The sequence below is a fragment of the Acanthisitta chloris genome, unplaced genomic scaffold, assembly GCF_000695815.1.
Source record: "Acanthisitta chloris isolate BGI_N310 unplaced genomic scaffold, ASM69581v1 scaffold10273, whole genome shotgun sequence".
NCBI lineage: Eukaryota > Metazoa > Chordata > Aves > Passeriformes > Acanthisittidae > Acanthisitta > Acanthisitta chloris.
In genome coordinates this window covers 322-11,172 of record NW_008663267.1, presented here as the reverse complement: position 1 = coordinate 11,172, position 10,851 = coordinate 322, and the positions used below count along the sequence as shown (strand labels likewise).

At 45.9% G+C, this 10,851-nt stretch overlaps 1 protein-coding gene across 1 annotated transcript; it reads right to left on the bottom strand.

Annotated features, from left to right (window-relative positions):
* Positions 1 to 1,464: 1,464 nt before the first annotated feature.
* Positions 1,465 to 10,591, bottom strand: LBH (limb bud and heart development). Its single transcript, XM_009070931.1, has 2 exons — positions 10,469 to 10,591; positions 1,465 to 1,973 (listed from the first exon to the last, which is right to left on the bottom strand). The coding sequence occupies exons 1-2, from the start codon at positions 10,589 to 10,591 to the stop codon at positions 1,779 to 1,781; spliced, it is 318 nt and encodes a 105-aa protein (XP_009069179.1). The 3' UTR covers positions 1,465 to 1,778.
* Positions 10,592 to 10,851: the final 260 nt, after the last annotated feature.

Here is a 10,851-nt window from a genome sequence, read left to right as displayed (position 1 = left end):
GTGATCAACCATCCCCCCAAGATGGGCAGGGAACATGTGTAACTGGGTCTGCATGGCTGGACCAGAGACCAGGCACAGTGTAGGAACACTGAATTTCTCGTGCTTTGTGCTAGCTCATCTCCAAACTCCGATCTGTCCAAAACAGTTACACAGAGCTGATAAATTATTGCCATTATGTTTAAACACAAGCAAGACAAGACTAAAACAATCCTGCCAATATGTTAAAAGCAGTTCCCAACCCCCACCAGCGTTTAACTACTCATGAGGTATTAAAAATACAAATACACACATGTCCAAATAGATTTTAAAAATGGAACCAGTTATAAGCAAAGGGGGATGGCATTGGGATTATTATGAAAGTTCGGTTAAGGCCTTGACATTTCTTTTTCTCTTCCATGACCCTAGATTTGGTTTAGGTATTAACTGTTCTCATCCTATCCCAAGACCAACTGGCTCCCAAGCTGGTCCCCAAAGCTGCAAGATCATCCCTTTCCAGGAAAGAGGCAGGTTACCCTGTCTGGCAGCAGACTGGCCTTCTCCCCAGATGGAGACAGATGACTTCTCCTTGAGGCAATCTGCACTTTGTTAAACCACCATGAATGTTTCGCCCTTGCTAAGAAGCTGAAACACATCTCAGGTCACCCAGCTAATCCTCTCCTGACAGACTCCTCCTGTAAACCCATTGGTGATCCACACTAGATCTGGTGTTTCGTCTTTGGATGAGCTCCAAGTCTGGCAGCCACCCCACCACATAAACCTCACCCCACCAGTCCATCCTGCACTGAGGTGGTCCTGCAGTGCATAGCTGGAGAACGACCTCCACCCCAGCCCTCTCAAGCCCATTGACCAGCAGCTTAGAGATATGAAACCCTACACATCCTCAAAGACACCAAGGTTAAAGAGGCATACATCTCCACCCTTGGGCTTTGGCAGCCATACAAGACAAGACCAACCACTGCAGCCTCAGCAAACAGGAGAGAAAAATAGGTGGTGTTCAAACCTACACGAGCTCTTGCTGCAGACAGAAGCACCTTTATATCCAGTGTGCATCACCTCACACTAACCACCTGCAAGATAAACTAGGGCATCGTAGTAGAGATGACAAGCAGCAGCCTAACATTATCCTGCAAATACAGCTGTTCAGCATTGAAGAGTCTAAAGGCAAACAGAGGAGGAGAAAATAGCTTTGGGAAAAGTGGCTGGAAAACAGGCTTAACAGCGAGAGCAAGAAACCAAACTACTCCTATGGACACTTGCCTTACCCTAGGAGGTGCCGAACCGGGGAGAGCTACAGGCCCTTTGTCATTAGAGCACTTAGCCATGCTTTGCTAGGGACATCCTTCCACCCCGCAACACACAAAATGGAAGCTGTAAGAAAGGCAAATCTGAGATATTACAGCTTTGTTCTCATGTTTGTAGCCAGAGGCAGCTCCCAGCCAAATGCTGCCACCTCCAAACTTCCTCCCCCTCCCCGAGCTCCCCCCTCCAGCAGTCCTCGCATGGTCACCCTCTGCCATGTGCTTGGAATTTCACTGCTGCCTCCGCCTCGGAAAAATACAGATAATGATCTCGAGAACAGAAAACATTTCTCTTCGTTACTTCCTTCCTTCCTCAGGAGGTCTGGTGATACCGAGGGCTTCAGTTCTCGATACAGAGAATACAAAAAAACTAAGATCTCGCAGGTGCAAAATTGAACTTGTCTTTTTAAAAAGACTTTCAAAAGAAGTGTGGCTCTTCCTTCAGAAGGGTGCAGTCCCTTGCCTTTCCTCAGATGCCATTTATTGCTCCTTGTTGTCCTTCTTTGCATCTTCACAGTTTTCTTCCTCCTCTTCCTCCTCCTGCACGAGGAACTCTTCTGGTGGCCATCTCAGCTCACCGCTCTCCACATCACCCTCTGTTGGCTCCACCACGATTGAGGGCAGACGGTCCTTCAGCTTACAGTAACGGTCAAAGTCTGAGGGATCAGGGAAGATCTGAAAGAGACAAGGAACAGACTGTGAGAGGGGCTGCATTCAAACAGTCTTCACCAAAACCCAACTCAAAACACTTAGGTCTTCAGGGCAGACTGGTCTGCATGCAGTCAACCACTGAGTGATGAAAATACTTTTGAACTTGTAGATAAGCTTTTCTAGTCTCCAAGTAATGGAAATGAGCACTGCCCAAGAGGCTTCCAAAGCACATGCTTGCCTGGATAGTGCTCAGCACACAGGTATCTGCCCTTTTGTATATTTATCCAATTGCCTCACCCTGCCAACCCTGCTTTTGCATTAATGCTCTTGAGTTTGCACACTGAGCTATCTCGATCAGAGAATCTGAGATCTCATTTCCTGCTGCTGGTCAAGCTGCACATGAGAACAGCCTTGCTCTTCAGGCTCTGCAGCTGGAAGGGAGGAGGCAGATGGCAATCCAGGGCTAGAGTGATCCAGAGCTTTGCAACAAGGGCCTGCACCTTGCATAGCTCCAGGGCCACAGTGCTAGCCTGAAATAGACGCTCAGCTGAATTTTAGAGATAATTTTGGCAGTATTCTGCACACTGCAGCTACCATACATCAGCACTGAAACTCAGCAGGAGAGCACTAATTTTATGGAAGGGCTGGAGACTAGACCATATTTCTTCAGGAAAGAGGTACCTGTGGCATAGCCAGCAGTTATGCACCATATTTCTCAGGCAGAGAATATGAGCGCTCCATTATCTCCAGCCCCTCGAGGTGCACAGACCATTACCTTATCCATTCCCTCCCATCCATTGCTCACCACATGGATGCACAAGCTCATGCACTACAGCAGCACCAGGGCCCATACTTGCCGGTAGTGCCACTGGAATGCAAACTTAGATCCTACTAGGAATTGAGGCAAAACATGAGTACAGAGAAAACTGTTGGTGCAATGTGAGCAGAACCTTTGCATGACTAGATTGCAACGTAAACAGAAAAGGCTGTGTTACTTCTAGGGATTCCTTACAAGGGCAACAGCTTCAAACCCCAGCCCACCCAGAAGGGAACAGCTGGGTGACAAGATCCACTTGGTTGGTAACCAAAAGATTAAACAATTACCACCTGTTGTTTCAAACAATGATATCAGAGTGCCCATTCCACATTACGGTTGTATTTAAACACTCCAAAGAAGCCAATGACAAAATGCATTTTCCCTAGAGGTTGTAGATGGGGCTGTACTTTTCTTTGAACACTCCATTCAAGTGCATTGCAAGAGCATCCTTGCAGGGAGCAGCACTGCCAGCCTCAGTTTGAGAGCAAGAGCTGATCTGCTTTGATCTTTGTGGTTCTAGATACAAAAGCAAGTTCCCCAACCAGCAGCCCTGAGCATCATTCTCCTTGTGCCAATCATGCAGGTACCCACCACCTCAGGAAGCCCTAGTCAAAAAAAAGTGAAACATCCTATCGACTCATTCAGCCTAGAAACTATTTAATACACAATTGCCTCCTTGTCAATATTCAGGCTTCTACTGTTCAGCCTCATTTCTCCCTGGTATCCCAAGCTTTGTGGCAAGCAGACTGTCAACCTGAGAAAGCCACCAGGCTGCTACTTATTGCAAAGTCAGGCAAAGAAACAAAAGGTAATGGACAACATAGGCTGTTTGCACATGTTCATCTCATCCTGGGGATAGAGGTGCAAGAGTCCAGCTCCCACTAAAACACCCACCATCCAGGTGCACAAGAGCAGGTGAGGTGTTGAAACACGGCCATGTCAATCTGGCTATTGCGGTATGAGCTACTTGCTATTAGTCACTCCCAGCACAAGTGAGGCAGTAACTGTTTCTTGGAGCTTTGTGGCTTCTGCTCAGCCAAACAAAGGCAGTTTCAGGCACATGGTACATTACTGGAAGTACAGTCCATGGCTCTTAAGCATCAACTCGTTATCTAAACTCAGGATAGGAAAAAAATACCCTTGACATTACAAGGTTTAGAGGGTTGCAATGGAAAAAGAAGTGTGGTTCAGGAGGTTACATAAGCTGATAATGTCATGAAAATAGCCTCCTGTGCAAGAAAAATAGCAGTATAATAATTAAACTAACCTTTGGCTGCTATCATTTTAAGCACATTAGGTCAAATTGGAGCAATTTCTTTAAAAAAGCCTGCCAGATTTTTTTTTCCCAGAAACTAAGTAGTAGTCATTTCCTTACAAACAAATATCTGCAAAATGTGGTGTGCAGCTTTTTTAATAAAAAAAAAACCCTCGCATAATCTTATCTCAAACAGCTGCAGGACAGGCCGAACCCAAGAAGGTCAAGATTTTTTCCACTAAGTCATGCTTTTTAATCGTCAAGGCAGCATGAAGGGAGATGTTGCAACTGCACTTTGAAGGGGTGTGGACGGACAATGGAAAAAATACAGAAAGGCAGACTTCCTCGCATGCGATGGGCAGGGTGACAGCAGGCCAAGGCACCCAAGGAAAAAGACTGCAGATTAAGGCTATTTGCACAACTGGGAAAGTTGGGTGGAAAAATTACCCAAACCAGCCTCCCCACTCCTTATAAAAAGAGATAAGCAAACACCAGCTCTCTCCTCTTCCACTGCAGTAGTGCCATGCTACATTTCTTGGTTCCCTATGCCTAACCATTTCAGATTTAGACAATGGGAAGAAAAAAAACTCCCAAACTTGGAGCAAGGTTCACACCGGGAATGCAACAGCTCAAATCTAACCTGGGAGCTCTGCAACTTTTAGCACAGCAGCTAGGTTAGCAAAACCTGCCTATGAGCTTTTCTGCTCACATTACCCAGCTCAGGTGTATGGGAAGAAGACTCTGCAGCTCCCCAGCACCCAAAGAGCACAACAGACTTGAGTTAACTTCTCCTTCTTGTTCATCACAGCAAGCTGCCTTGCACACAGCTGAGGCAGATGCCTACCCCTGGTTGATCTGGCCACTTGATGGGGACAAGTGGCAACCACCAGCTGGTTGTGATGCCTGCCTAAAAGCCAATTTAGCAGCAATTCCAAGGTATGTTCCTCCCCTTCACTTGCATGAGGGGCTGTAACTGCTTCCGCAGAGCCTCTCCACTGAAGCTAAGGCCCAACTCCTGGCCCATGGAGAGATGCACCTGACACCTCTAGAGCCCCCAGAAGGCATATATGTTGCTTCTTACTCTACTCAACACAGCTTCTTGCTCACAGCAAGACTGGTTTTCACAGGCCCCTCCAGATTATGTTTTGGGAACTGTTCTCCTTGTGAATCAATCCAGATCACATACAAATTGACCAAACTCTTGCCTTGCAGCTGGAAAGGTCAGGGAAAAGCAGAACTTGAAACAAAAGCTTGAAGTGATTTTAGGAAGATCATGTTTGCCTCTGTTTCAGATGATCTCTCTCTCCACTATCCTTGAATGAAGTCTTGGCAACAAGAATGGAAAGTTTTCATTGCTCTGGGGAGGCCATACCCTCTCTCAGCATTCACAGGGATGGAGAAACACCAAAAGCAGGAGAGATGTCAGACAATTAAGAGGATTAGCTCAGCACAACCATAATCCAAGTGACACTCATAAATTCAAAACAACTACCACATGTGTATTTCATACCAACACCCATAGTTAAAATGCTTGTCTTCTCTCCCATGGGGCTGAAAACTATTTAAATTGTATTACAGGGAAACTAAGGCAATGAGATCTTTTCTAATTAAGTTACTGTTTTGGGAAAAAGCTTTGCTTCACTGCAGTAGCACTCTCCAAGTCTGAAAAGCCTGTACTGAGAGACATACCACTACAGGTACAGGATACACCCCTAACATAGACATATCACTCATCCTTCCAGTACTGAAAAGCTGAATTTTGTGCCTCTCCAGCAGTATCAAGCCAATACTCCAAATCCCACAGCATTTCAGTTCTTAAAATAAAACTTTACTACCATTGAAAAGCAACACAAGCTCATTTCAGGAAATATTTAAAGTCATCTCTCAGTGTCCCCTTTGAAGGAATTTTCCAGCTATAAGAAACAGTGCTAATACATACATTTACTCACACAGTAGTCATGACTCGAAACTGAGCTTCATCAAATATGCACAGAGCAGCCATGACTCAGGCTGACAAACTATGATAACTCCTCAGTCACAGACAGATTGCCCTGTTCTGGGGGACAGTGGCAGGGAAACTTCATATATCTAACAATTTTCCAGCAGAGTAACAAGGCATGAAATAGGGAGGAAAAAAACATGCACTGAGATCTTCCAATTAGCTGCTGTGTTCAGTTTGGATTTCAGTGGAACACTTTTGTGCATAGCATTGCTGTGAACATCAGTTTTGGCTCTGTTTATCCCATATCCTGCTTCTGTCTTCATTTAAGGTCCCAGACCCTGGAATTCACATTGACTCAGCCAACCAATCTTATCTAGTAACCATCTATCACCACCTTTTTGCAGCCCAGTCTCAAGACCTTTCACAGCAGCAAGCACCAGCTCTCATGCAAGACTTCCCCTGCACAAATCAAGGCTGCACAGACACGAAGCACTTCACAAGAAAACAAGACAATTACAGAGGGAGTTCAATTTCCATTGAGCCATCAGCCCTTGGGTCAGTCATACACTTCTCTTCCAGTTTAGCTGGAGGGCTGCAGCAGACACACTCAAGCCCCTCAGCCATTAGCACCACAGTAGCTTGGGAAAGTCACTGCTTCCCCAGTGCTGAGGAGGTGTTGCACTCACCAAAAATTACTTCCCCTGCACCAGGCTTTTGCCATGGACCCTGGATGGAGCATTAAGCCTATTTACCTAGATTCAGCCACTCTGACGTGATTCACAGCTAGCTGTGGCTGTGATTAACCTAGACAGATCCCAGCATGATGCGATCATGACTTAAAGAGCTCAAGCTCCCCATGACAACCAAACCTCAACTGATGGCATGAGGCAAGCTCAGCCTCCACAGGCCAATCTCCTAAAAGGGAATCTAAGGTCCTGCAGGACCAGCAAGCCTGTCATCCTGCAGCAAAGTAGCACACTCAACTCAAGACACTGCATTTGCTCCAAATAAACACTTGGGGCATTAAAGTGTTTTCAGTTGTGCTCAGACCCCATTCCACTTCCAAGAAGCAAGGCAGGATTCAGGTCAAAGCGCTGTTTTGACAACAGCTCCATGAAATGATTCATTCAGCCTCAGTTTGAGTGGCATTGTTCATGCTGTTGTGAGATGGCAGCAGAGGACAAGCTGGCAGAGTACTGATGCTTTTCAAAAAATGGGCATTTCTAAGGGCTGGAGAATAGCAAATGGTACATTAACTCCAACTGGCAGCAAAAGAAGGCCTGGTTCACTGAAGATTGCCAGGCAGAAAGTGCATGGAGCCCTCCATAGGCACATCTGTTTGTAGCAGGGGCATCTTGAGCCATCAGCTGCATTTCAACGAGTTTTTTGTTTAGTAAGTCCCATGGGAATTATGGGACATCTATTAAAGATCCAGAAATAGCTCCTCACTGCAGGCACAAGACACAGCATGACATCATCTCTTCAGTCACATCTTCTGTTTTGTCTATGCCACTCTGTTCTGAGACTCATGCCCCAAATTCACCATTCACTTTTGCTCAGGCCCTTTAATTTGTTGGCTAAATCATCTTCGGGGGGCTCAGAGAGCAGCTTTCTGTCACAAACAGAGTAATAAAAGCTGCTTTACATAGATAGATTTTGAAATTAGGACAATAGCTTACAAGCATTTTGCCTATCATGTGGGCAAAAAGCATTCCTATGCTGAGAAAGCATGTTTTGCTAGTGAAACTGTAAAAAATTACTTTAGCCTATGCAGGCAACTCAATTATCCCTGCTATTACTGAGTTTTCACACCACTGCTTAAAGAGCAGTGGCAGCCAGCTCAGCAAAGGCCAGGAAGCTTCACCTGAGAGGGGAATGCAGACCTTTAGCTGATGTCTGGTACAGGCAGACACTCCAGAGCATGAACAGAGGCACGGGGGTGGAGGAGGCAGGAGGAAAAAGTTAGCAACCCAAGTTCCCTCCATAACCAGGGAGACAGGCAGGAGCCCTGAAATTCAGTGAACTCCACAGAACAGAGCAATCAGGTTGCTGAAGTTCACACCCAGGGCAGGAGCTTGTTTCCTCAGTTTACTTCCAAGTAAAGGCAAAAATACTTTGAAACAGTATTCTTGGTAGGCCAAGTCTGTCTGCAGCAGACACTGTGTTTTACAGTTCCAGCAATGCTGCTGTACCACCTCCTCTGGTCCAGGGTCTGCCTATGATGTCAGAAGCAGCCCCCAGCCTCACAGTTAGCATCTTACAGACCAATTCTCAGGCAATCCCTGCTCTACACAGTCTGAAAGGGAGCATTCTCTGCAGTAAAGTTCTACTAAAGGAACAAGAGAAACTTTTGAAGCTAAAAGCTTGTCTCACACAGTTCTGGCTCAGCTTGGGTTTTTTTGCCTCTTGTAGCCAGCCAAAGGATGTTACACTGACACCATGAGTGCCTGACTCTGCAGATGAGTGGGGGAATATGCTGCAGCTTAGAACAACAAACCTCAGTGCAGGAGCAGTCATGCTCCATCAGCCCTGTCTGGTTTTAAGTTATTGCACTACAGCCCTCAGACTAGCATACAATTTTCCATGTACCAAATCCTCTCCATCAGCAAGATGAGGCACAAATTGCCAAAGTCTGAGGGAGAACCACGAGTTCAAGGTGCTATTTGCATTAGCTTTGTCCTTGTGGTTCTCACTTGAGTTTTCAACCCTTTAAGGATGCTTTCAATTTACCTGGATTTACACTGCCATTCTCAGCCTAGCAACCACAGAAAGAAGGTTGGATCCTGCTCCCCAATCCTCTTTACACTAACCTGATTTAGAGGCAGGTCTCATACACAGCCCACACACTGCTAGTGCCATAAGGATCTTCTCTTTCAACACCTGAACTCTTGCTGCCATCAGTTTGCTTTATTTACATCAAGGTGAAGCTCCCAACTCTTGCAGGTATTTGAAAAAAAGTCATCTAAGACTAGACCACTAAAAAGAAAAGATCTAGGATGCAAAAACCCTGCATAGATGTGAGTTGTCAACATTTATGACTCACAGACCTTCAGGTTCAGATGATCCACTCAAAGCCAAATGGGCCTGATCCCCAGCTGGCCCAAGCAAACTTATCAAGGTCATTAGCACTTGAGGGGAAAACCTTGTTGAAGCAATCATTAGAACAAGCAGGGCACCTAGATTCTGCCTCTCACTGGGAATTTCAATAGGTAAATAGAGGCATTTGACCCAGCTGGGTTAAGCCTCTTCATAAAGTGACCCATAAAGACAACTCAACACCCCATGCAGGTTAGTTTGATTGCTTCAGGTTTAACTACTACTCTCATTCCTGTTCACTCCCACTATAAGAGGAAAAAAGAGGCTGTAAGCTTTCCACTAACCCAAGCACTGAAGCACAACACAGCTGTAGACCAACTTGCACTATCCAGATTCGGTATTCTGACTAAAAATAAAAAAAAAGCACATAGCTTCCTCCACATAGTTTTGGCTTCTGCTGGAGGCCTCAGCCGTGGCCCAAAGTTCAGTTGATTTCATGCTCCAGTGCACTGCTGCTGCCTTGTAGCTCGTTTTTCAGACCTAAATATGCAAACATACAGCAGCACACCTCATTTGAATGCACACTTAGAGCAACAGCCTCTGTGCAGATTGTGTAACATCTGCAAAGGACAAGCTCTGCATCTGGATCTGCTGGAAAGAGTCACCCAATGTACAGACCAGATGCAAGTCATCTGCAAGCATTCAGCATCTGTGTTATATCTCATCAACAAGTCTCCTGAAAGTGTAGGAAACCATGAAACTAGTAGGCTATGATGCATAACTTGCACTTAGATTAACTATAAGATAGAAAATTAAAAGAATATTGAAACTAACAGATTGAGGCTTGAGCTAGCTGAAGACTGTCTCTTCACCCCAGCCATTGATCTAGGGTTAACAGCTGACTCCATTGTTCACAACTTTCAGAATTAATGCAGCTGGTGCCTTCAGGTACTGATATTTCCAGTGACATTTCAAGGCTGGTTTAGGCTGTCTCTGGACTCACTGTATCTTACAGAAGACTGTTAACCCTCTCAATCAGGCACATCAGTCAGGAAAACCAAGAAATATATCAAAAATATGTAAATGCCATACAAACATCAGCCTGCTCTCAGCAGATCAATTGTATGCTGTGTTACAAAGATCTCAAGAGTGCTCTCACCCCACTGAGTGGCATGAATCCTTCTTTAACTGATCTCCCCATGTCCCACTGAGCCCCAGGAATGCTGAAAGAGTGGGGGCTCAATCACTTCAAAAACAACAAAGTCCTCTGCCAACCTGCTCTGATACTGAGTGATATTTTAGACAACCGTCTCCTGCCAAGCAAACATTCCAGTCTGTTGACTAGTTCTCACTACAGCAAGACCTGCTATTAGGTCAGGCTATGGAAAGGTACATTAGACTAAGTTTACAGTCCAGCCCAGGCAATTCCACTCAGGGATTAATGCCTCAGCAGCCAGCAAAGCACTTACTTGATACGACAGCCCATCCTTGCGGGGGCTTAGCCCGATCTCATCCATAGCTGGGGTGTTCATCATCACTTCAGTCATTTCAGCGGGTCTCAGATAATCAGAGCTAGAAACAAAGGACAGCATTCCAGTGATCCGAGGGGCTCCGGGAAGACTGAGCAAGATTCAAGCGGCATCGGGAAAGCAAAGCGAGTCTATTTCTGGTCCCTTCCTTCCTGCCCCCCCTTGGAAGGCAGCGGAAAAATCTCAGTACCTCGTAAGCCAAAGCTACATCCAATGCCCTGGGAGCACCTCCCTGGCTCTCCCTCCAAGAACCCAGCTCAAGCACACCCCGGGAGGCTCCAGCAAGCAGCGCTTCGCTTTTAACTCTGCTTCCTCCAGCTCTG